The sequence below is a fragment of the Mirounga leonina genome, unplaced genomic scaffold (assembly GCF_011800145.1).
Source record: "Mirounga leonina isolate KUSES-001 unplaced genomic scaffold, KU_Mleo_1.0 Mir_168, whole genome shotgun sequence".
Lineage (NCBI taxonomy): Eukaryota > Metazoa > Chordata > Mammalia > Carnivora > Phocidae > Mirounga > Mirounga leonina.
The window spans coordinates 31318171-31345558 of NW_023270426.1; the positions used below are offsets into that span (position 1 = coordinate 31318171).

A 27388-nucleotide genomic window follows, 5' to 3' on the forward strand; every position below is an offset into this window, starting at 1 on the left:
GAAATGATGTAAGCTGTCCATCCCAAGGTTAACAGTAGTATTAGCCATTCCTGCCTATTCTCTAGCACTACATCTTTGTGCACAGTGAACAGGTAGTATCTATTAATACTTACTTAGGTTTTTATTTTGGTTATCAAATAACTGATTTCTGAAGTTGTTCTTTTCAAGGAAATTTAATTACAACTGATTTTGGAGCTCACTTCCTCTTGTGGGTCAAGAAGGCCTAAACTCTCCAGATAAGAAGGACTGGTAGAGCCTAAGGTGTTTACATAGGGAATCAGGACCCTAAGTGACAGATACGATAGACAAAGGCCTTGCCCATAGGGACAAAATGATGTGTGAAGCATCGATGATACCAAAGGATTTATTGTAAATGTAGTGGTAAATACATTGCAAACAATTATCATTAAAAAGGAACTAGAAAATTACACTTTAAAGTATGTGCTTTTTTTCCACCACCTTTAACTTATGGCTAGTACCAACATTTTAAGTACTGAAATACTTAATGCAATGGTCCATTTTCACATTTCATGACCATATCTTCATCGTTATTTTTAAAGCAGTTGACCATGACTTTCAGTTTCAATTATGATTCTCTGTTTTTATCAGTTCTGTAATGATCTGTAGAATCTTGTCATCTGAGTGGAAGAAAAAAAAAAAAACACCCATGAAAAAATTCATCACCTGGCTAAATTCCCAATGTATACACATGTGACTAGCAGGCATACTTGATGAAAAGATTCTTTTAAATTAAAACACAATACTATACCAGCAATATTCACACTAAACCTAAAGATGTCCACAAAATAGAATTTGTTGCCCTACAAGTATTATTATTATAGTTACTTGACACCTACTTTGACAGGAAGCAGGCCAACGCCCAAAGACATGATGTAATGTAACTATTTGTCCTTTTTAAGGAATTAGGTCTTTAAAAAGTCCTTTAAGACCAGGGGTTTCCTAACTTTGTCAGCTGGCTCAGACATACTGAAGGATCTATGACTGTTCCATGGTCTTCAGAATACATCAGGATTTCCACAGTATGGGCAAAGGAGGAGGAACTGATACCAGTTGCTCCATGTTTAGTCCCAAAAGAAACAAAAACTTTTAAGAGGCAAGGACTCTTGGAGAGGTGTCGGTAGGGAAGTGACAGATCTCTAAACAACAAAAGTAGCAAACACCAATTAATTTGGCAAACACAGCAACGGAGGCTATAGTGTTTGCTAAGGAGGTTATGGTAACAGATGCTTCTACTTTTAAACGGTTGTTCCCAGATTGTGACTTCCTAAGAACTTCTTAACTACTCTTTAGACAGCTGTAATTATCAGGGCTGCAAGCCTGATATATTAGACACTTCAGCAAGAGAATGCCCTGAGTTTCATTGGTTGCAATGGGAAATTCTGGTAACTGGGCCCATGGCCTGGCACTCAAATTCGTGGGGACTACTTCGACATTAAAAAAAAAAAAAGAAAAGGTCACTTGCTGCAAGGGAAACAATGACGGGTCTAGAAAGAACCATGATCTTTAAGCTCCCTAAGTCTCAGGGTATTAGCACTATATCAGTAACTCCCAACTTGCCTGTGAGAATTAACTGAGATACCTGTTAAATACAATCATATTGAACCCCACTGATCAATTCTTAACATCATTCAAAGTGGGAAAACCAAATTTGAATGCTTCATGATGTGATGCAATGGGAAGAACAGAGCAGCAAGTAGAAAATATCCTTTTCCTAGAAATCCAATTAACCAAAGCTTTAGATACAACTATTGCATATCCTGCAGACAATAGAGAAACACATTAAATCAAAGCATGAAGATGTAACCAACCAAATCCTAAATGTGAGAAATTTTACCAGTAAAATAGTCCAATTTAATAAAAATTACTCTATTTAAAAAGGGGGATGGTAGTAGAGGTAAGTGTTATAAATTAAGGGATTAAAAAATAACACACAGGCCTCTCCCATAAAGGAGATTAAATTATGTCTGGGATAGGTCTTTGGACTTCGTATTTTAATACCTGCCAAGATGATTCTGATGATTTGGCAAGTTTGGGTAGGAAACACTGCACTGGACTAACCGAAAACTCAGGTGTTTATTGCAGGTTTCTGTTGAAGGATAATGTACTTTTTAAACACAGACTAGCTCTGCATTTGTGAGAACGGTAGATAAAAACATCTTGGAAACCTCAGAGAAAGTCCCTTATAATCAAAATTTACAATGCTCAGTTTTACCATCCTTTTTTCTGTGAAATGGTCAGAAGTTTAGAAGTGAAGCTTAGAAGAGGAAAGAGTAAAAGAATCTTAAGAGTATAATTAGATTGTGAATAATGAAGCAATGTCTAGGAGTTTGATGGAATTCAGCATAAAATAAATTTTATGAAAACAATTTTTAATCACATGGACTTCAGTGTGCTCTAATGTACTCCAATGTTTAAAAATAGGTTTTCTACTTACATTATAAATACTTACTTTCAAGGGACCTCTTAGGATTTTCAAGCTTTTTTCTTAAAACAGAATCAATGAGAACTCTAAGCTGCTTGAAAATGACAGCTATTTTTACAGGGGCCTGTTGAGAGGAGATGACAAATTGGCCGAAGTTAACCCCTGTGAGTGTGAATGTGTTTCAGTAAATGAAAGTAAGCATGTATACCTTACCGTCTGCTTAAACACATCTGGACTTGAATATAAAATGTTATTGGAAGAATACAGGGAAATTATTTCCTGTAACTTCTCTTACAATAACTCTGTGGGAGTGAAGTCTGAAATTTTGGGGAAGGAATTAACAGTTTTATTGACGTGTAATTTACTAACCTTAAAAATTTACTCATTATTAAGTGTACAATTTGATGATTTTTAGTGTATTTATAGAGTTGTGCAACCATGACCATAATCCAGTTACAGACGATTTCTACCACCCTGTCCTCTTGGAGAGAACTGCATATATTTTTAAAGTTGCATTTAAGTTTACTTCTCCAATCTTAGACAAATCGTGATGGCATACAGTAACAGAATGTATTAAATTTTTTTTAAGCTGGTCACTGTTGAGGGGGCTACAAGGAAGTAAGCTTATTGCTGGTAGCAATGATTGGTCTGGTCATACTCATTAAAAGCTATGAATCTGTGTCTTCTTATAGGTGGCACAAAGTAGAAGGAGCTTAAAAGTCTTGCTTGGCCAGTAACAATTCATTTAAGAAAGTTATTTAATAAGCTCACTGAATCTATAAGTGTCTCATCTATAGAAAGGAAACTACAGAAATTAATCACAAGGTTATCAGGATTAGTAAATTTGGGATAATCCATGTAAACTACTGAGACATAGTTAATTTATGGATGGCAAGTTACTATTACTGATAATGCCATCTGTAATAGCGATATTTGATTTTCATATTTAACAGATTTAAAACAATATAGCCAAGATAAAATAGGGAAGTCTTCCACTTTAAGTGAAATTATAGGAAGAAATTATGCAAACGCCAATAAAATTTTAAAAATCTACCTCAGTGGTACTGCAACTAGAAAATTTTAATGTTATGAGATCAGCTATAGGATGTACCTGAAAAGAGATCCAGCCATCAATAGAAAGAAGACGTTCCCGGTGTTGAACTTCGATATCACCACCAAAAAGTAAAACTGGAAAAGGACTTATTAGGGTAGTCTCCCTCAGATATACTCGGGTATACCTTACCTGCATAGGAATAAAAGAGAAAAAAAAAAAACCTCACAGCCTAAAAATGTAAGAAATTCATTTATGTTTCATATAAGCATGTTTCTATAATTTGCTCCTATAAGATTTACATAAGTTTTGTAAAGCTATCTTTACGTTCTCACATGTGCACAATTTGCCAATTTTATAATAATCACATTCACCATCTGTGCATTTACCTTATTAAAAGGCATTTTAAAACATTAACTGTAAAGGTGAATTGTATACCTTAAACATAAATGAAACTATGAACAAGCAATTTTATAATGCCAGTGCTGTTAATTAGCTCAAAAATGAAACTGTTTCAGTGTCTGGTTTCTAGATCAATGTTCAGCTATGGCCATTAGTCAGTAATTCCTCATGTTTTACATTTAAGTTTTATGACAGGGTAATGATTTTTCGAGCCAGTGCTTCAAATTATGGATCCTTGTTAGTTTATAGCAAGCTACGATTCAAAAGATTTTTTTTTAATTGTAATCTATAAATACTTGCTTTTAAGTTATCTTGGGTTACACTCAAGTGACTCAAACTGTTGCCTGGTCATATAGAGTTTTGTCTAATCCCATACCCCCCTTATTTGGGATGCACATATAACATGTCTTTGTTCTCTGTTGAGGTAGCACCTTTTGGTAAAATCTCAGGGAACTCATACATTATTAAACAATATCTATTTGCTATAATTGTCTTTATTTCAAGTAGGAAAGATGATGGTCAGAGTAGAAACCTTAATATTTTTCTTCCAATAAGGTTGTTTTTTTTTTTTAATGAGAAACTATGTACAAAAATAAACAGCTTAATTTGAGAATCAAATATAATACCTGTTGGGGCATCCTAACTTGTTACAACTGACTTCTAGAATAATGCTCTGAATAGTGGAATTAAGAATGAGCACTTTACCTTCTCCTGGTATAAGAGCCATCCATAAGTTTGCAAATCTCGATTTACCGAGGATGGATGTACTTGTGCTTTGCCTTGGGCTGTCTCCACAATGCAAGCCAATTTTTCTGTAACATCAACTGATTTTGTATAGATTATCTTCCCCACATTGTCATATAGTCCAGCAACCAGTACAGCTTTAAGAAGGGCAATTTCTTGGAAGGAAAGGGTCTGTGAGGCTCTGTTCCCTTCCCAGTCATTAGATGTTGTGGATGATGAAAATCCTGCTGCCTTAACCAACTTGATTAACTCTTGCTTTACATCCTAGATTGGTTTATGTTAAAGAGACAAGATCGTAATTGATTAAAATAGAAAAACTGACAACCCTTTAATATATATTGCTGTTTCCTATCAAAATTGATAGGATGCCAAATTATTTAGTTAACTACAGCCCAAATCAAATGAGGGACGAAAAAACGATACTGGCAAATCAAGGATTAAAGAGTTATCTATTTCCACATCTCAAGACTTTACATGTCATAAAACACAATGTCTAAAATGTGAGAGCAATAAAAATGCCTGAACACATAAGCATTCAATATATTTATTTTAGTAGTAGCTCTCTCCTCTCCATGAGGACTAATGTTGAGGAAGAACAGGAGAGGAATCTTGATCCTGGACTGCAAATACTTTGTTCATTTGCCCCTGAGAATCTCACCTTACTTCTAACAATGACACCTTCACTTAATCTAAAATTGTTGCCTAAAATCTATATTTACCTTTAGTAACTAAGTGCCAATCAGCTTAAATTCTATAGGAAGGATGAGCATTTTTCATAGTAAACAGGATACAGCCGATTAAAAGGTGGTATTTACATTTAGGATTTCCTTTAGGTTTCTGGTTTGGGGCTTAAGGAGACTTTGATTCCAGGTGAGAAGAGGCCAAACGGCTGCTCTAACACCACAGGGTAGGTGCAGGGATGGAAAACCTTGCAGCCCAGGGGAGGTGAAGAAAAGGCTCACAGAAGGAAGGAGGCGGGAGGCAACTGGGCGGTTGGCAGGGAGTGGAGACAGAGGGGAATCCCAGTGAGTTAGCCCAGAGGCAGCTGTTTCTTCAATTTATCCCTTTTTCTACTTGTAGAAGGACAAAACTCATTCTACTGAGAGCTGTCCCTGCTCTTATCCCAGCCGTTATCTTGAATGACAAAAAATAATGGGTTAAGTTTTTATGGGAATAAAATAACCCTTTGAGATATGAGCACAGAATAATTATGTGAGATACATTAAGTTTATTTTCTGAATACTTTTATAATGTGTCTGAAGTAGAAACTGTTTGCCTTTAGATGGTGTACTAAACACCATTTCCTATGCACTGTGAACATTAAGTATCTGCAGAGGAGCCCTGCTTTTTGCCATCAGTTGTCTGTATATTTTAACTATACTTCTACTCTCTCTCCTCCAAGAACTAATTCTGGTCCTCAACACTATCAAAACCACAGCCTGGTAAAACTGGAAAGTTGAAATGGCGCAGCAGGCATATGAGCCCAGAGATTCAGAAAGAGGCACAACATTTGTTAATTCTATTCATAAAATAGAACTGTTAGTAATTGCTGGCTCAGAGAGAGAATGCAGAAAAAGCGAAGGAATGAAGTTTCTCATCTCCTCCTCCTTAGAAAAGTCTGTGGGGTTCTCAGTTTTCAAAGAATCATCTATAAAGGGGCACCTGGGTGGCTCAGTCAGCCAAGCGTCCAATTCTTGATTTTTGGCTCAGGTCATATACACCTGGTCACAATCAGCCACAGGGTACCATGCCTTGGATGCCTTTCCATAATTATCATCCTACCTGCAACGAAGTAGCTGGCTAATATTTAGGAAAACAGAAAAGAATTTCACTAAAGGGAATTGGGGCTCTTAGGCAAAATAACTAGATTCCAAGCCTTGGAAGCATTTTATGATTATTACATTATGATTCTTAAATACTATTTTAAATCACAGTGTAATACATAAAAGTTACCTATTACAAGAAACAAAAAATTACAAATTTAGTAAATCAGTAAATTAAATCTGTACTATGTGTTAATCACTATCCTAGGCATGCATTTCTTTTTCTAAAATAAGCCTATCAGTCAACCATATGACTCCGAATTAGAAAGCTCTATTAAGACTTACCTCTAGGGTTAAGAGTGATGTTCTATTAAGAAAGTTCCTCCGGCAGTACGCTATTTCAGAACGATAGCCACCTTCTTGCCGTGCTTTCTTCCATCTACATAAATAAAATGACCAAAGTTCAACATGTTTTCTTTTCAAACTCTCTCTTTCAGAGGTATTAACCAAAGTAAGCTGTAATTAAATTACAATCACTTAAGTGGGGGGGGGGTCTTAATTGTTGTAGGAGCTACTAACTGAATATAAGAGTATGAACGGCAATACTGAGATTTTTTGTGTATAAGAGTAAATTATTAACTCCAAATATGAGGTAATATAGGTACAACAATACAAAGTACATTATCCTTAAATTTTAGAAAGGATTAAAAAAAAAGGAATCTTTAAGATAATTATATCTTGACAAATGAAGTAACTAAAAGGTAAATCTTAGATGTATCTTTTTAATGAAAGTCAAAGATAAACTTTTTTAAAGTAAATAACCTCCGGTCACTGACTTATTGACAACACCCAGATTTTTTCTTTACCCTAGGTATGCGTTGTAGATTGTCAGGTGGTCTGAATCGGCCATAGCCAAAGCTGATTTTGCAAGATCTGCCTCATCTTTCCGACCAATAGGTGTAGTAAAAGGAGACTTCTCGGTCATCACCGCAGCTAGTGTTGCCTATCCATAAATAACCAAAACATTTATCAGTAAAGAGGTAAACATGGAAGGGTGATTTGTAAAAGAAAGCAAATCATACAACAGTCCCACTTTCAAGTTGCATGTTTCTTCTTTTCCAATACCTTTATTGTGTTCTACGATAGCTAACATTTTCATTTTAATTAGTTACTTTGGGCTTCATTTTGTTTAATTTTAAAAATATATCACTTTTAGACCATATTTATAAGGAGGTCACATCACCAGAATCAGAGATAAAAACCTGAATGGGTGTATAGGGATTCATAGTCTGTCACATAGTTAGAAGCAATCTCAGAATCACAGCTCATATATCTTGACTCTTAACTTACTAAATTTCCATTGCCTGCAATGTTCTTTAAATACTTTTAAAACAATTTGTAATGTATTATAACCCATTTGTTGTTGTTGCAGCTTTTCACATCAATTATCATGACAGAGGTTATTTTTTGGACTCAGCACAATTCTGGTGAGTATTCCTAATACTAGAGAAACAGACTACTAGAGTACATTACGTTACACTCTTTCATTTTGTTTTTTAAATGGCCTTGATTTGCAGTCCCAGAAGAGGCCACAGCCTGGTAAAACTGGAAAGTTGAAATGGCGCAGCAGGCATATGAGCCCAGAGATTCAGAAAGAGGCACAACATTTGTTAATTCTGAGATAATCTCATAAAATAGAACTGTTAGTAATTGCTGGCTCAGAGAGAGAATGCAGAAAAAGTGAAGGAATGAAGTTTCTCATCTCCTCCTCCTTAGAAAAGTCTGTGGGGTTCTCAGTTTTCAAAGAATCATCTATAAAGGGCACCTGGGTGGCTCAGTCAGCTGAGCGTCCAATTCTTGATTTTTGGCTCAGGTCATGATCTCAGGGTCGTGAGCTCGAGCTCTGGCTGGGCTCTGTGCTAGGCATGAAGCTGCTTAAGACTCTCTCTCTTTCTCCTCCCCTCCCCCACAGCTCACTTGCTCTGCACCCCTCCAAAATCTATAAATATTTCAAGTGGGATTTTTGATAGCAAAAGTCTATACAAGCCAAACCCATTTACAAAATAGTACCTACAGTATACTTAAGGGATGAATATATATTATCTTGTATATAAATGTAAAAAGTTAAAAATTATTTCCAAACTTAGCCAAAACGATAGTTAAAGTGAAGAAGCAAGAGCAGCCATTTATCTTACCACTGGGTCAAGGCACCCAAATATGGCACCAAAAATAAGCATCTTGCCAATCTTGACATTCACAGGCAGAGCTGCAAGGTGTTGGCCCAGTGGAGTCAGTGTAGGCTCATTTAGTTCACATGCTCCAATTTTTCGGAGTAAATTCATTGCATTGCTGATTACTTGAAGCTGAGGAGGATCTAAGGCTTTGGAGAGGAAATCTTCAGGAGAACCAAGATTGCATTTCTGCACATTAAAAAAGTGATAAATCAGTATGCTATTAGAAAGAATTAACCAAAGAGATGGTCAAATTGGAAATAAATTCTGAGCAAAGAGACATAAATATCTCAGTAAGGCTATCCTGTGCTTTTCTTATAATTGGGAGTGAGACACTGTGTGTGTGTGTGTGGGGCGGGGGATGGCTGGCATGAGGAAGGGATCTTCTAGTCCACATTTTTAGTTTCTTCATTCCTGATTTTTGTAAAGTCAAAATCTAAGAACTGAAGGGTAATATAGATCTTTCAGACCAGGAGGCCCTTGGTCTCTGTCAGGGTTTCTCAATCTCAGCACTGTTGTTATTTTGGGCCAGATAATTCTTTAAGAGACTGCTGTGCAATATGCAGTGTTTAGCAGTAGTCCCTGGCCTCTACCCACTAGATGCCCATGTAGTATGGCCTCCTTCTCCCCCCAGTTCTGAAAAGCAGAAATGTTTGAAGACATTGCCAATTGTCCCTTGGTGAGCAATATCGCCCCCAGTTGAGAGCTAGTTTTAGTCTATTAAGGATGAGTGCCTGTGGTAGAATTTAAGCACAGTGGGTTTACTTATAAAAAGATGGGGGACAGGGCGCCTGGGTGGCTCAGTCGGTTAAGCGTCTGCCTTCAGCTCAGGTCATAATCCCAAAATTCTGGGATCGAGCCCCATGCTGGGCTCCCTGCTCAGCCCGGAGCCTACTTCTACCTCTGCCTCTGCCTCTGCCGCTTCCCCCTGTGTGTGCTCTCTCTCGTGCACACTCTTTCTCTCAATAAATCTTAAAAAAAAAAAAAGATGGGGAAGGGGTATTTATTAACGAGTAAATAAAATACTTGAAAATCTAGAGAAACGTAGGGTAAGAGAAGTCTTCATGTTTTTTTTCTTTTTAAGAAAGGGGTAAAGAATGAAAAAATAGCATCTGAATTCCTTTGGCATTACCATAATATGAAGACATAATTCCTCCAAAGGCACACGCAAGATTTCAGGGACAGAATAGTCCATAAAGCCTTCAAATCTGAAGAATAAAATAGTGTTAAACACGTGACCTCTTATCAGAAACGCCACACTACAAGGACTGACGTGCTTCTGACTTCCAGTGCTGTCATACCTTTCTCTGGTGTACATCCTGAAGCAGAAGCCGTCTCGGACCCTCCCCGCTCTCCCCTGGCGCTGCAGAGCACTTGCTTTACTGACAGACGTCTCAACCAAAGAACTCATCTGACTGCTTTCATGGTACCTGAAGAAAAGTTTTAGGAGAGAATATTTAGAGAAAGGACTTAAAATCTGAAAAAAAGCTGGAAATAGGTGACTCTTAAAATTACATTGAAGACAGGCTAAAAAAAATCCATCATAATTGTGGGCCATTTTCCAAGTCATGTTTCATGTTTAAATAATTCAGCAAACTTTGCAAACTAAATCTCATACTATCCAATTAAAAGCTTCAGATACCTCTCCAAGGGAAAAACCTATTTAACTTAACCTTTCCCAAATTAATGGGACCATGGAAGATGTTTTATTTTAATGGAAGGCCTATGAATTATGCAATAAGACTTCTTTGAAAGAGTTTGAGAAATGCTTCTCACTAGTCATATGCATTGCCAAATATTGCTGAAGTTTCCTAATAGAGGGAGAGTGTACATGGATTACAATAGACTAGCAAGGTGGTCTTCCCTGTTTTTGCGATATAAGCATTAAAACATTTATAAAGTAGTAATCTTTTTATGAAGATTCAGGTAAGGTTACCTAGTAAGTGCCAATTACCATATCATGTACTTTCAATTATGAAAAATATTTATGCTCCCCATTTACACACGAGGGGACTGATGATTATACTTACTGTATTATTACTTGCTCAAGATTACAGATGAGAGATTTAAATCCAACTCTGATTCCAAAATCCATACGCTCTGTTATAATCTCATAAGTAATGTTTTTGTAAAGATATTTTACAAACAAATTTACAAAAAATTACGTTCTGAAAATTTTCTCAGAGTTTTCTACAAGTAGCAGTATGGGAAAACTCAAGACATGAAACTTGACATTTACTCTTGGACATGTTAAAGTTTCTCTGAGGCTTTTTGCTTCGGGTAGAATTAGGACATCTGGGATTTTCCCTATGATTCTGTGATTTCTCCCAAGAATATAAGAGCACCAAACCCTTTTCAAACTTACTTATTTTCTTTTGTTCTTCCAGTGTCAATTACAAATACAACATCTGGAATAGTGATACCTGTCTCTGCAATATTTGTTGCTAAAACAATCTGAAAATAAAAGCCAAAAGATTTAGATAACAACTTTCAGCAGTGTGCAATCATTTAACCTGTATTGTTTGACCTAATGAATTTTAAAAAGTGAATTTCAAAATTATTTACTAAAATTCACCATCAACTTGCTATTACTATGTAATTTTAATTCTTTACAATTAGTTTTCACAGCTTAGCTTGCTAATTAAAGTTACAGATTTTTATTCCAACAAAAATACCGTTCCCCTAATTCTAGTCAGTCATCTTAAAAATGAACTAAGTAGCCTGGGAAATTGGGTCCGGAGTAGAGACAGCTCAGCACAACCATTCACAATTATTGGGACAAAAACAGTGTATCAGGAAGAAGTTGCTGTCCTGGCTCTACCATTTACTAGCTTTGTGACCTCAGCTAAGTTATTTTACCTCGGGTGACTTCAGATACTTCTACTATAGTTTAGGAGATAGAAATAGATGATTTCTTAGATCCATTTCTAGTTCTAAAATTCTTAATGGTGATGGCTGAATACTGCAATCTTTGCATTTTTTCTCTTGCGTCCTTGGAGGTAAAACATTTAGGAAATTTTCCATCAAATACTCACTTTCGTACTGTTCTATCTCAACTCTGTAATTCAATAGTGAATGCTTGGTTTTCCTATTCATTTGACCTAGGAAATAATCTGGGTTCTAATACTTAGATGGAACCTAGGTGCTTATTCTATCTCAGTAACATTTAAATTAAAAAAAAATTTTTTGAGGGCTGCCTGGGTGGCTCAGTTGTCTGCCTTTGGCTCAGGTCGTAATCCCAGAGTCCTGGGATCGACTCCCGAATCGGGCTCCTTGCTCAGCAGGGAGTCTGCTTCTCCCACTTCCTGCCACTCTCCCTGCTTGTGCTTGCTCGCTCTCTGAAAAATAACTAAATAAATTGAAAAAAAATTTTTTTTTAAGAGGTAGAACTCTTTTCTTTAAACCAAATCTTAGAGGGAAGCCCAAATGTTACAGATCAGAGCAGCCTCAGAACCCAGGCTCTTTCTGGGAGCTCTTAGATTCCCCACAGTTCTTACACTGTGCTCTTTTATCCCCTCCTAAATCTGAGAAACTCTCTGTCAAGTATTTCTTCACATTTAGAATCCTGAACAGAGGAGACATGAAAATACCGAGACTGTTTCCTAACCTAATGATCTATGTTACAAAAATAATCATGGATGAATAGCCTGGAGAACAACAAAGAATCCTCACAGGATTCAAATAGCTCCTGACATCTAATATCCTTCATGAAAAAGATGGGAAAAATAGTGATTTTTCTTTTCACAAGCAAAATCCATGCCATAATATTTTTCGTCACTCCCCTAAAAGCCCTGGCCCCTTAATAATGCATAATATAAATAAATATTCAAATACTTCAATTTTAATACTGGGTTCACTTCTGATTATGTTAAGCTAGAGAGCATCTGGAGTCTGCCATGCACTGTAAGGCACTTAAAAACATTTTAATAACTGTGATGTTACAGAGTCCTAACATTTTCACAAAATATTCTCAGAAAAGATCACACATAAATTTGCTGCACTGAATTTTACCTTCCTGACTCCAGGCGGAGGAACTGTGAATGCTGCAGCTTGATCTTGAGTTGAAAGAATAGAATGCAGAGCTATCACTTTATATCTGAAAGTTAAAATCATAATTCTTAGCAAGAGTTTCTCTTTAGAAGACACTGCAAAGAATAACAAAATTTATTTGCAAATAGCAATTTAATTTTTTATTATGAAAAATTTCAAACACACAAAAGTTCTGAGAATGATACAATGAAACCACATATAGTCATCAAAGAGAAAATACTTCATATGAATTTATATGGAATATAGGGTTTAGAGAATTTAAAAATATGCTTGGATATGATAACCATGACAGCAGTAATGAACCGTATCAGGAAAGATAACACTAAACAGCTGATTCCATATGTCTGGATGATAAACTGAACCTGTAGGGGTTTTGCGCTGTCCAGGTGGTTGGGGAGGGGAGTCACCATCTTATTCTCAAACACAGGAATCCCTCTGTTTACTCATATTAAGAAAATAGAGGGCGCCTGGGTGGCTCAGTTGGTTAAGCGACTGCCTTCAGCTCAGGTCATGGTCCCGGAGTCCTGGGATCGAGTCCCATATCGGGCTCCCAGCTCAGCAGGGAGCCTGCTTCTCCCGCTGACCCTCTCCCCTCTCATGCTGTTTCTCTCTCTCTCTCACTCTCAAATAAATAAATAAATAACATCTTAAAAAAAAAAAAAAAAGAAAATAGAACAAAAGCTGAAATAATACCTAAAATTTTTAGTACATTAAGTGCTATAATAGAAATGTTAAAAAGCTTCACTTCGGATAATTTTAATTAAAGGTAAAAAGACTGAAAATTCTGATCAAGAGTTTTAATAAAACATTTTTCTATTTTAAAACTACTTGGAATATAATGAAGATTTGTAGTTACCGTTCAGAAAAAAATCTTCTGTCAGTTGATAGGAGATCATATAACTGTTGAATATGTGCAAGTCCTGGTAAAAATATCAACACTGCTCCTTCAATATTTCTGAATTGGGGACTTCTGTCTGAAATTCAACATAAGAAGAAAGGTAAGGGGTAACATGTAACATGTTAATAAAACATCTTCAGTTAGCAGAAAAGTTTTATCAAAACAAATGGAATCAAATTAGAAAAAGATACATACCTAAATATATAAGAAGTTCCAAAATGAGATCAAGGTTGATTTTATGAGGATTCATGTAGAGAATAGCATGCTGAGTGCGGTTGCTATACTTTTGGTAAAATGGATTTAAATCAGCACTTGATCCAGTATGAACTGGTATATATTCCTACAAGAAACACAACCAGAAAAAGATGAACAAAAATATTAACTATTTTTATAAGACAAAGAAGGAAAAAAGTATTTGCATTCATTCAAAACTGTATTTCTCATTGTCATTATTTTGTTAAAATATGGTAAGGGTAGTTTTTTACAGTGGAAAAAGTATAAAATCTGAGGTCTTGCGTATTTCATTTCATTCAACTTCCTTAAGTATAGCAAAACTTTTAATCTTGTCCTGTACATACTAAATTAAAGAAGAGCTAAGAAAAACAGAACACTGTATGCACTGTTCTGTGGCAACTAGGAAGCAGGTCAGGAGAAGTTAGAGTAACTTTTTTGGGAGGGGGGGTCGGGAGGGGCAGAAGGAGAGGGAGAATCTTATGTAGGCTCCATGCCCAGCACAGAGCCAGATGCGGGGCTCTATCTCATGACCCTGAGCCCAAACTAAGAGTCACATGTTTAACTGAGTCACCCAGGTATCCCCATAGTAACTTCAGTAAGTAGTTTATATCTGCTCATTCCTACTAGATTCTACTTTGGTTGCTGAATTCCAATTATCTCTTTTGAAATACCTTTAATTTTCTGAAGTACTTCTTTAGTTTCTAATTTCTATCTCCAGAATTTTAGGGAAAGATTTTACTTTATGCTTTCTTGATTTATCTGCTTAACTAGAAGATAAAGTAACTTCGTGTTTCCATCAGATTGGATATAAGCATGAAATATCACGGATACAATAAAAATACTGGATATAGTACTACTGGTTAAAGTGTAGGATAATTTAGCTTTTATGACAGTTCTAAAAATAAACATGTCATTGAAACTAACTCTAGGAAGAACTGTGCTTGCTCTAGGATAGCTTCAGCTATATAGCCAAGCTATATAGCCATACCAGGACAGAGACTGCTGAGAAAAAAATGGCAAGGATCTATCTAGGTTTTGGGCCTGCCCCATCCTCAACACCTAAGGTGTTCAGATAAAGTAAAGAAAATAATTACAAATTTACTCCTAAATAATTAATCATTGCTATGAAACAATAAGGGTTGCCTCTTATTTATATGGTCCTTGATTTTTTTTATGTCTGTATAGTGTAAAAAGATAAAATATCATAAACCGAAGATTAAAGAAATGACCTTTAAAATTTGCTCAAAATTTGGGGCGCCTGGGTGGCTCAGTCGTTAAGCGTCTGCCTTCGGCTCAGGTCATGATCCCAGAGTCCTGGGATCAAGCCCCACATCGGGCTCCCTGCTCGGCCGGGAGTCTGCTTCTCCCTCACCCACTCCCCCTGCTTGTTTCCTCTCTGTCTCTCTCTCTCTGTCAAATAAATAAATAAATAAAATCTTAAAAAAAAAAAAATTTGCTCAATCCTCTCTCTCCCTTTTCTACCAAATTATACTCTAATTCACTGTGCCAGCCATGATTCAAACCTCTCACAGAAGGTTATGCCCTGGATATCACTATCAGATGTCTTTGAAAATGTTTTCTTTTTACCTGATACTTTATTCCCCCTGCTTTGCTTGTAACATTAATGGTAATTTCTTCTTCTTCCTCCAGAAATTTCTGACAGTATTCGGAGTCTTTCTCCAGTACAAAGCCTGTTTCTTCTATTATATCTTCAAGATGAAAAACCTACATAGATTAAGGCATATAAATGGTGAACTCAAATTCTTTTCAGTAAATGTTTTAAAAGAGAATGAGGGGATCGTTATCTTTTGAATGTTACCAAATGTTAATTTAGACTATTACGAGAAAAGCTTCTTTCTACATTATTTGGGAATGGAAAACTTGGTTGATAGAGATGAGTTTGTCCCTACAGTCTCAGGACAAATTACATTATGGTGTCTATTTTTTAATTTGTGAAAACTGATGAAAAAGAGCTGTCTTTATGAACTGAACCCAAAAGACAAACACTAAGAATAGAACAGGCAGAAAAGCAGCTTCAAAAACAAGCCTAAATTTGAGAGGTGGGTGAAAAAGGAGTTCCTTATTGCCAGGCAGTCACCCTCAATCTGGTCACAATGGTTTTGACACGGAAGTGTGTTTTATGTTCTGTACTTCTCAGGTACGTCTTTCAGCAGAATCCTTCCAGCCCACCCACCCTCAACCTGATTCCCAAGCCATCTCCAAGTCTTCTCCTGACTTGCAGTACCATAGGACTAGGAATGGGCTCAGACTAGTATAGGGCTTATCTTCTGGCGAGACTCCCTGGTAGAAATGTAGTTTCTGTTCATGTACACATTAGAAAGAAGACTTACCTCAACAGGATAGCTTCTTCCTGAAATTCTGAGAATAGGGCAGTGTGTGAAATACGTAGAAAACTTTTCACTGTCTACAGTGGCACTCATTAGAATCAAGTGCAGATCAGAGCGTTTCCGTAAAATTTCCTTCAAGATAATCAGTAAGAAGTCTGACTGGACACTTCTTTCATGAACCTAGCATAAATGGAACAAAAAAATTTAATCATATATAAGGTATAATAAAAGGCTAATGTAATCAGACACTCAAATCTACTAAAAGTTAATATTTAAATATAGTCGGTACATGTGGAAGCAGAGAGAAGCTGTATGTTTCAATAAGGTAGATCTTCAGAATTGAAAATCAAGTCACCCTCTAAAACTGAGGCCATAAAAATCAGCATATAATGAACAAAATTAGCTATGATAATAGGATGCAAGCTTAGGAGATGGTTTTTAAGTGTTTGGTTGTAAGATTAGGTTATCTCCTAAATTTCCCTTAGAAGCCCAGCCAGGGTGACTCCTAAAGTTCTGCCACTAATACCAAACTGTATGGTCATCATCATCATAAGACTGATGGTTCATGCATTATGTAGACAAACGGGGGTTGTTTTGTAGGGATCTAGCAGGATCTCAATGAGTTGTCCAAGAAAAATGGTTTGTAATGCCCTTCTGGCACACACGTTTTAGGGAAGAACATAACAGATGTGGTATACAGAACTCTGTATTTTCCAACTCTGTGTATTCTGACTTATTTCTACCCCATTTTTATTTTTTAAGATTTAAGACAGCACACAAATATTAAGTACATCAAAATAAAAATTAAAACCGGTTTTTCTCATTTGTTTGTAAGGGAGGCAATAATGGGTAAGTGTTCAAGTTCTGCAATTAATCGCTTGGGTTCAACTCTTCTTGGCCATTTACAGTATGACTTTAAGAATGTTAAATATTTCTGGGTCTATTTCTTCTTCTATAAAGCAAGAATACAATAATATAAACTTTGTAGAGTGCTTGTGACAGTCCAATGAAATCACGCAAAGCCCTTAGAACAGCGCCCAATAAATAGTAAGTACTCAGCATTATGCTAGATGCTGGGAATGTAAAAATGACCAAGATAGTTCTCTCCATTTCAGTTTACAGGCTGGTAAGAAGATAATGTACAGGATGGTTTTAAATTTACAAATGAAGGGGAGTTAATTCAGGACGTCAGGGAGTTTTACTAAGAGAAATTGCCATCAATGCTAAGAACTGAAGGATGAGTTTGAAAAAAAGGATGTAATAGGATAAGAAAGGGACAGAAAGTGGTGATGGGATGCAAATTGTATAAAATTATGGTAAATTTTGGGGACTGGAAAAGCAAACATGATACCTTCAGCATGGGAAGGGGCAAGAGATAATGCAGGTGAGGTGCTTGGTAATCTGCTGTGTAAGGCCCTGAGACTTTACAATAATGACTTGGGCAGTGATTAAAACATTTTAGGGGTGGGGTGCCCGGGTGGCTCAGTCATTAAGCGTCTGCCTTCAGCCCAGGTCATGAAACCGGGGTCCTGGGATCGAGCCCCACATGAGGCTCCCTGCTCAGCAGGAAGCCTGCTTCTCCCTCTCCCCTACTTGTGTTCCCTCTCTCGCTTTGTTTCTGTCAAAATATTTAAAAAAAAAAAAACCTTTTAGGGGCACCTGGCTGCCGCAGTCAGGGAGCATGCAACTCTTGATCTTAGGGTTTTGAGTTCAAGCCCCACATTGGGTAAAAAAATTAGAGATTACTTAGAAAGAAACTTCAAAAAAAATCTTAAAGTAGGGGAGGCAGGCAAAAAATTTGGCTGTAAACATACCAGCAGCCAGCAGGAAAAGCTACTTAACTCACACAGTGACTACAAACTAAACAAATCACACTTTTCATAATAATAAGGTAGAAGTATTATCCTGAGCACTATCAAAAAGAAAGGTCCTGAATAATATAATGAACTCTGTCCCAACATCTTTTACATTCTTATATTTAACACGATGATGAATTTCACTGGCCTTTTTCTTACTTTCACCATATTGTTCAAGATGTTGACAGTATCACATTTAAGCACAATTCAGTAAATCACAATTCAGTGAATCAGGCTGCTAATATTAAACCAGGACAGAACAGCTTCCTCAAGTTGGTCTGGCTTTTAAATTAGGGTCTACCCTGAGGCAAGAATATATAATGGAGAAAACATAGTCTTTTCAATAATGATGTCAGGAAAACTGGAACACTTTCTACACCATACACAAAATAAACTCAAAATGGATTAAAGTTCTAAATGTGAGACCATAAAACTCCTAAAAAGCAAAAATAAACTATTGTGACTACACCACAATAAAAGGTTTTGCACAGTGAAGGAAACCATCAACAAAACAAAAAGGCAACCTAATGAATGGGAGAAGGTATTTGCAAATCATATATCCGACAAGGGGTTAATATCCAAAATATGTAAAGAACTTAACACTACTCCACACCAAAAAACGCAATTTAAAAATGTGCAGAGGATGTGAATAGACATTTTTTCAAATAAGACATACAAATGGCCAACAGGACACATGAAAAGATGCTCAACATCACTAATCAGGGAAATGCAAATCAAAACCACGAGTTATCACCTCATACCTGTCAGAATGGCTAGAATGAAAAAGAAGTGTTGGTGAGGATGTGGAGAAAAGGGAACATTTATTCGCTGTTGTTGGGAATGTAAACTGGTACAACCACTGTGTTTTTAATTTTCCTCAGAAAATTAAAAACAAACATAAAATGATCCAGGAATTCTACTACTGGGTATTTACCCAAAGAAAACAAAAACACTAATGTGAGAAGATATATGCACCCCTATGTTTATAGCAGCATTATTTACAACAGCCACGATATGGAAGCAGCCCAAGTGTTCATCAAGAGATGAATGGATAAAGAAGATAGGGAATATATATGATGGAATATACGATGGAATATTAATCAGCCATAAAAAAGAATGAGATCTTGCCATTTGCAACAACATGGATGAATGAAGAGAGTATTATGCTAAGTGAAATAAGTCAGAAATAAGACAACATGTTTTCAAGTATATGTGGAATTTAAAAAAAGTCCAATAGGAAAAAAGTTAAATAAATACATATGGGACACCCAAATTATATACTATAAAGCTATTAAAAATCATGTTTTTGTAGACTAATGTAAAAAATTGTATAATACACACACATACTAAATATATTTATATATAAATATGCTAGTTAAATGTCAACATTGATTTTTTTTTTTTGGGTCATGAGGTGTTTTACTTTCATTCTTGTATCTTTATTTGTAAAATATTTTCTAACCAAAAGGAGGAAAATAACCCAATAATCTATATGTAGTCTATTAATTAAAAAATCAATGAATGACTAAACTTTTTTTTTTTTTAAAGATTTTATTTATTTATTTGACAGAGAGTTAGCAGAGCAGGAACACAATCAGGGGGAGTGGGAGAGGGAGAAGCAGACTCCCCGCTGAGCAGGGAGCCCAACGCGGGGCTCAATCCCAGGACCTTGGGATCATGACCTGATCCGAAGGCAGACGCTTAACCGACTGAACCACCCAGGTGCCCCGAATGACTGAACTTCTCCTACTGCCTTCTGAACTTGGTGAATTAACAGAAACTCATAAAAACTTTACATCAGGGAAAATTTTTTAAATATTACTTGAATAAGAGAAATGCTATATATCTTATTTCTTCTTGACAAAACTATGTACAAAGCAAATGAGTTTACATATGCTAGGCTACTGTGCCATTTAAAATAATTCCCATGGGAAAATCTTCAATTTAAACATTCAATTTAAGTGTGCATTCAAATTTGATTCAGGGAGGGATATATCTAGAGAGAAAATGATGAAGAGTTCTTTTTTTTAAAATAAGAATCAAAGAAAATCCTTTAACAACTAAACGTAGTTGAGAGTCAGTATACTGGTTAGAACACAGACTGTAGCCAAATGACCTCGGTATGAACCCCCAGTTTCAGAACTTACTGGCTGTGTGAACTTACACAAGGTATTTTAACCTCTCTGTGCTTCAGTTTGACAACTGTCGAACAGAGGTAAGAATATCTACTTCACTGGAGTGTGAGAAGGATTAACAAATTTATATACATAAAATCAGAATAGCATCTACCATATAGCAAATGTCATATGGTATTAAATCAATTAACATGACACACATTTGTTAGAAGAAATTACATAATTATTACACGTAAAGTGTCTGGTATTTAAATAAGCAAATAAAATGCTAGTATTAGAAATAGCATCTTTTTAATATGAAGATGTTTCGAATTTATCTGAACTTGACTACAGAATATACTCACCTCGTCTACAATAACATGAGACACATTAGTTAGGAGACCATCTTCTTGAAGTTTCCTTAGCAAAACCCCTGTTGTACAATAGAGTAACCTTGTAGATTCACTAGCTCGAGATTCCATCCGGATCTGATATCCACACAAAGAATTCTGAAGGGAGAACACAAGGTTGAGATTAGATTCTCACAAGTGATCTGGGAAACAAGCGCTAAGAAATGTAGTGCAGGTGCTGATCCTGCTACTAGGTGGAGCAGCTTAAGTAAATCTATATCTACTTAGTGAAATTTATTAATTAAAATTATTTTTCCATGGTCTTCAATTATCTAAAATTGTAAAATTTGTTTTGCTAACTTTAAACAAGAAGAACTTTTGTTCTTTCCCAAGTGTTGACACAAAAGCTATTCACCAGCTTTAGGTACCATCAGTATCATTCTCTTCTTTTTTGGGGGGGGAGGGGCAGAGGGAAAGGGAGAGAGAGAGTCAAGCAGACTCCGCACTGAGCACAGAGCCCGAAGTGGGGCTCAATCTCACAACCCTGAGATCATGACCTGAGCTCAAACCAAGAGTTGGACACTTAACCGACTGAGCCACCCAGGCACCAATATTCTTTCTAATTCAATTATCTTGGAACAAAATGATGAGGTACCCAGGAACAAAAATTTAGAGCAGTTCCCAAAATTTTCTATCAAGATTTCATAAAAGCTGCCACCATTAAAAAGCAGCTGGCATTGTACAGGTGGTGCCTGAGGGGAATCTTGAAGTTCCTTCTATTTCCACCACATTGATTTTTTTCATTCACTCTTTTATTTGCCATGTGTGTACATATCTGTCATCCTCTTAACGCGAGTTCCTTATCAGACAGAAACTGTCTTTTTTCTTCTTACATTCCATGAGAGAAACCCAGGTAATTTGTTACATAAAACATTTTTAGTAAAGGGGTACGTAAAGACAGAGGCAAAAATGTTAAGTACCGTCTCCAGAAAGGACGATGCAAAGTATAAATAAGCTGAGTTATTTAACTTGGAATTTATCATATTTGGTTCTAAGCAATTTTATTAATTTCTGTATTCTGTAGTCATTCTGGCTAAGGTGTGGCCAGTTTTGGGTATGCTTGCATGGCAAAATGCACGACAAGAGGTATTTTAGTATTTTTTCCATTTTTTAAAAATAAAGGGCTTGACAACAGTCTAGCTTTTTCTTCTATATATTTTTTTTCTTCTGCTTATTAAAAAGAATTAATGAGAATTATTCAGGAATACATTCCATAGAGAAGATTTGCAAAACTTGAGATTTAGGATATTACAGTCAAATCTGTACTTGTTTATATTCTTTGTTCTCTTTAGTATGTAACATATTTGACCATTCAATTACTAAACTGAATATATTTTTTCCTTGATATGAGAATTTTAATGACAGAATTACTACTAACAACCCCTTTCAGATGAGGGAGAGTGGCACAGTATGACATCTGTCAAAGAAAACATGAAAAGTGCCTGAGATGTGTTACTGAATACACAGTAAGTCGCAAGTCATACATGGTGCAGGTTCCATTCGGATGCCAAGAGCAAAGGTGAGTAATGTCACCACTCACTGAGGCGGAGTTGGACATCATCTTACCCTTCCTCCAGGTCCATTTTCACAGCCCAACTCGTCACATACTCTTGTGGCTAAACTCACTGCTGAGATTCTTCGGGGCTGAGTGCAGACAATGTTACACTTACTCGTTCCCCACTCATTTAGAAGCAAATCTTCCAACAGAAAATGTGGTACTTGAGTACTCTTGCCACTCCCTGTTTCACCTGCCACAACCACTACCCGGTGCCTTTTAAGCGTTTCAACGATCGAATTCCTATGTTTGAACACAGGTAACTGCTGCCTTTCCTTTAGGAGTCTCTGGTACTTCGGTGTGCTTTGTAACCTTCTAAACAGGGTTCGAGCGGGTTCCAAATCTTCTGCCTTTTCTGCGTCCAAGGACAGTGCAGAAAAATCTTCATCAGAAACTAAATTTTCCCAGGATTCCTCAGGGTCTTCAGAGTTTCCACGCTTGTTTCCAGAACGCTGCTGCTGCTGCTGCTGCTGCTGCTGCTGCTGCTGCTTCAATCTGTTCAGAAGTTTGGCAACAAACACATCACGGGGTTTATTGGTTTCCATTTTATTTAATGCCTCCTTTTTCTTTTCTGCATCACTCCACTCCAGCCAGACATCTCGGTAAGTGGGAGGAAGTAACTGATGCACTGACTACAGATGGGGGAAAAAAAAAAAGAGCATATGTTATTTTCACTAACTACTGGATACCAAATTTCAATAGGCTAGAGTTCAGGATACCTACTTGCCTTTTGAAAGGTAATTTCTCTTAAATTAGTAAGTTGTTACTTTAATATAAGATACACGCTCATGATGCAAATTTATAAACAGCATATCATATTCAGGCTTCTAGACTTCCTAATTGTGTGACCTTGGGCAGATAATCTCTCTGGGTCTCAGTTTCTACATTTATAAAATGGGGCTACTATCTCCTTTATAGACATATTCTGAAGTAGACTTTAAGTTACTATATGAAAAGGGCTCATTCCTGGAACATAGGAAACTAATGAATACATTTTTATTATTTATTCCTGCAGTGGTGCTATGTAAATATGTAGATGATCCATAAAGCATTTCTGAAACAAAGCTCCCTGTGAGATGCTGGTAGTTAAATTAAGATTATAGGTCAAAGTATTTAAAATGAACTACAATGGAGGGGAACCTGCGTGGCTCAGTCGGTTAAGCGTCTGCCTTGGGCTCAGGCCATGATCCCAGGGTCCTGGGATGGAGCCCCGCATCAATTCCCTGCTTGGCAGGGAGTCTGCTTCTCCAGAGGGAGAAGCACCCACTGCTTGTGCTCTCTCTCACTATCCCTCGCTCTCTCAAATAAATACATCTTAAAAAAAAAAAAAAAAAGAACTACAGTGGAGTCAATCTAAGTTATCCTAATTCTGTGCTATAAAATTATTTCTGTAACAGTTTTCTCTGTAACAATGATAGTCATTTCTATCAATTAAGCTTAGCTTATGATACCTTTTTTGCAAAATAAGGGAAATAAAGGCATTAAGAACTTTTACTGCCAGAAACTGGATAAGAACTATTGTTTGGAGTTGCATGTCATCAGGGTCTATAATTTCCATGAAGAAAAATATACATATTGTATAAAACAAATATTGACAATCCAACAATCCAAGAAAAAAAGAGCTTCCTTCAGTAGTACTTTAATCTTTCCTTAACCTGAGAGCTTATAACTAATATAGCCTAAAACTGAAAAGTGGAATCAAGGTCTATAACTTCTCAAAGCTGAGGGAAAATACAACATTAAAGAGAGATAATATTTAAACATTAAACTGTTTAAAAATTCTTACTTCAACCAGCCTCGTACAACTATTTTTAGTCTGTAAAATAGCATAGCCTGAAAAACTGAACCACTGAAATGGTTCAGAGCCTCTGGTCTAAGGACAGAAAGACTGAGCTAGGTTTAGGGGCTAGAGGCAGGCAAAATTATAAATAAGCAGAAATGAGGATTAATTTGAAGAAGCAGTAAGTAAAAACTGGCACAAAGGGCCATAATTAAATATGACATTCCGTATGCCCATACAGTTTTAGGTCGGCTACGTACAGTCCACAAATGATTTTTGAAACAGCTCACTCTAAAAAGTCTCACCTGCCCTTTCACTAAACGATAAAGAGCTAGAGTTGCTCCCAGGTGCTGAGCTTGCATGCCATCTTCTGTTAAGATTGTAGGGCACGCTACCAGTACATCGTCTTCAGATTTGATTACCTTTACCCTACAAAGAAGCCAAAGATTTTTAAAAATAAAATTAATGAAGTAAAACGAGTCAGAATTCCATTAACCCCCAACCTAAGTTTACGTTAATTACTTAAATATTTCCATGGAAGACACTGTACCTAGATAACTGATGAGCATTATCACCCAGAGATGTGGAATGAGAGAGCTTCCTAAATGTCCACTTAACACATAAGAAACAAAGAGATTTTTCATCTTAGATTTTCCTAAAAGTTCATTCAATTAACCAGAAAAACATACCTACATTTCCAGTATCTACCTACTGGAACTTTTTCAAAAGAAGGATTTGGACTCTTGGGAAGATTCTTCCTGACCCAATCGATCAGAAATTGTTTGGGAGATTTTCCAGTCCAGCTTCGAGCTGTATAGTCAAAATTTCTTACATCATGAGGTTCCTTCTTTTTCTCTAAAATGACAAAGATTGGTGCTTTAAAAATTGTCATGCAGCGATGGACTCTGAAAAACTAACAGGGTTCTAGAGGGGAAGGGGGTGGGAGGATGGGTTAGCCTGGTGGTAGGTATTGAGGAGGGCACATTCTGCATGGAGCACTGGGTGTTATGCACAAACAATGAATCATGGAACACTTCATCTAAAACTAATGATGTAATGTATGGGGATTAACATAAGAATAAAAAAAAATTGTCATGCAGTAATGTATCATCTCTTTTGAGTGATCAAAGTCCTCTCAATTTTGGGACAAGACTTTTAGAAGAGAATAGGTGAAAAATGACAGAGAAAAGCTTGCTCTTCTACAAGTGATGTAAGCAAATCCTCTGAATGGATAGAACCATTGAAAATCTGAATCTTAAAGTATCCTGAGTAACTTGTTGTAAAATATCTATGATATCCATGTGATGAATTATTTATGGTACTCTGAACTACAGTGTTTGGGAGGCTACCACACAGGAAAGGGTAATCTTTTGAAAAAAATATAAATCAGATGTCACTTCTCTGCTTAATAGACGCCACCACCACCATCACCTTCTTTGGCTTCATATTCCATATAAAATAGAGTCCAAATTCTCCATGGTCCATCTCTGCCTATCTGTTATCACTCTACCATCATGCTCACTACACTGCAGCCACACAGGCAGTGGGTCACCTCCCCAAATGCTCCAGGCCTGCCTGGCCCAATACAGTAGCCACTAGCCACATGCGGACAAACCTAAATTAATTACAATTAAACTTTCAGTTTCTCAGTTGTACTAATCCCATTTCAAGCGCACAATACTCATATTTGGCTAGTAGCTACCACATTGGATAGCTCAGATACAGAACATTTCTGTCATAGAGTGTTCTGTTGAATAGTCTGCTCTAGATCTTTTCCAAGTTAGACTTCCAATCTCCCTCCTTAGAAGGCTCTTCCCACCACGTCACTGGGCTGACACCTAATCATCTGTTAGATCTCAGAGCAAGTCATCAGTCCCCTTATCTCTATTATTAGAAACCAGTTTTCTTGCTCTGATAGCACACATCACAACTGGTAATTAAATATTTATGTATATTTAAACCTTACCTCTCCTACTAGACCATACCCTTGAAGAGGGCAAGCAGTAGGTGATTTTGTTAATAACTGTACACATAGCATGTGACATTCTGAACAGTAAGGAAATCCAATAAATACTTATGAAACAATGTATAATTTTAAAAACTGACAATTTAGTATAGGCTTTGACTGTATTACAGATAAATATTACACAAGCTATATCAATAATTTACTTAGCACAAGTAAGTACACAATTACACACATACGGTGGCATGGCAGGACTCAACGGCAGGCTTAAAGAGGTGCTGTTTTGAACTGAGCTTTGAAAGGAGGGAAAGGTTGGCCAGTAGGGGCTAAAAGGATGAGCAAAATCATGGAGCCATGAAATAACATGTGGCTGTGGTACACAGCTGGGAGAACAAAGTGGAAAGGCAGATTGTGGCAGAATGCAAAGGATCCTCAATACCATGATAAAGGGTTTGGACTTATTACCGATTAAGGGTTTTTAACAAGGAACTCACATTTAAATGTGTGTTATGGAAAGATAATTCTGGCTGGAAAGAGATGACGCTGAAGTAAGATAACTGTAATTATAAAATGTTAAAAAGTTATCATAATTATTACTTTTCTAAGACAGCACGTGGAAACATAGCTTTACTGCCAGCTTATGTAGTCTGCTGGAATGCAAAGTAACATAGTTTCTCAACTGTATTTTCATTGACATTTTACTACTTACACCTTGAAACACTTTCCCTTCATTTTACCTTTCTCTTCTTCAGTAGAAGCTACCGATTTTTCAAATAAGTTAAAGTTCAAAGCCCTTTCCTCTTCTGTGGCTACAGGAGGCTTTTTCCTTTCATTCTGTTGATGCGAAATCTTTATAGCTGGATTGAATACTGGATGGTCTTCTAAAGTTTCCATTTCTACAAAGAAAAAAAATCATGCTCTGTTGTATTTGTTTTTTATGTCTTTTTATTTTGCAAAGATGTTTTTAAAAAAAGAGCATTCCGTCTTTTTCCTTGTAGCCAAGTATTCAACACTTCCTATTTAGAATTTGTGCTAGAAGTCAGAGGCAATTTATTTCACATATACTAAAATGTTTTAAATAAATTATTTAACAGATGCAGAAGGTTCGGAAAAACATCTTCACTAGAAATGAATACTCATGGAATTATATCCGCCTCACTTTCTCCTTGAATGAGGTTTTAAGGTATACATCAGAGGATGACAAACTATGGCCTGCCGGTCAAATCTAGCCGGCTGCCTGTTTCTGTACATCCTATAAGCTAAGAATGATTTTTATATTTTTAACTGGTTGAAAAAAAAAAAAGAAATATCTGGTGGTGAAATGTGAAAATTTTATGAAATTCCCATTTTGGTATCTATAAAGTTTTATGAGACCATAGCCATTCACGTACATATTGTTCATAGCTGCTTCTATTCTGTGACAGCAGAGTTCAGTAGTTGTGAGACTCTATATGGCCGCACAAGCTACCATATTTATTATTTGGCTTGTTGCAGAAAGTCTGCCAAGCCCACGTATAAACTGGGATTTTGTACACAAATTAAAAAG

General features: G+C 36.5%; 1 protein-coding gene across 7 annotated transcripts in view; it reads right to left on the reverse strand.

The window, feature by feature from the left end:
* Positions 1-348: 348 nt before the first annotated feature.
* Positions 349-27388, reverse strand: part of DHX29 (DExH-box helicase 29) — a 44318-nt gene continuing 17278 nt past the window's right edge. For 4 of the 7 annotated variants that reach the window (XM_035014421.1, XM_035014425.1, XM_035014426.1 and 1 more), the window contains 20 exons: positions 26580-26738; positions 24569-24734; positions 24185-24308; positions 22111-22731; positions 20500-20643; positions 16168-16344; positions 15404-15541; positions 13778-13922; positions 13541-13658; positions 12646-12730; positions 11000-11088; positions 9936-10064; positions 9767-9842; positions 8599-8823; positions 7270-7406; positions 6749-6842; positions 4602-4904; positions 3555-3686; positions 2471-2567; positions 349-638 (listed from right to left, as the gene is read on the reverse strand). In XM_035014421.1, coding sequence (XP_034870312.1) covers positions 583-638; positions 2471-2567; positions 3555-3686; positions 4602-4904; positions 6749-6842; positions 7270-7406; positions 8599-8823; positions 9767-9842; positions 9936-10064; positions 11000-11088; positions 12646-12730; positions 13541-13658; positions 13778-13922; positions 15404-15541; positions 16168-16344; positions 20500-20643; positions 22111-22731; positions 24185-24308; positions 24569-24734; positions 26580-26738 — 3215 coding nt within the window. In that variant the 3' untranslated portion in view covers positions 349-582. The remainder of the gene's footprint in view (positions 639-2470; positions 2568-3554; positions 3687-4601; positions 4905-6748; positions 6843-7269; positions 7407-8598; positions 8824-9766; positions 9843-9935; positions 10065-10999; positions 11089-12645; positions 12731-13540; positions 13659-13777; positions 13923-15403; positions 15542-16167; positions 16345-20499; positions 20644-22110; positions 22732-24184; positions 24309-24568; positions 24735-26579; positions 26739-27388) is intronic. The other 3 variants (XM_035014423.1, XM_035014422.1, XM_035014424.1) reach the window with 3 other exon arrangements.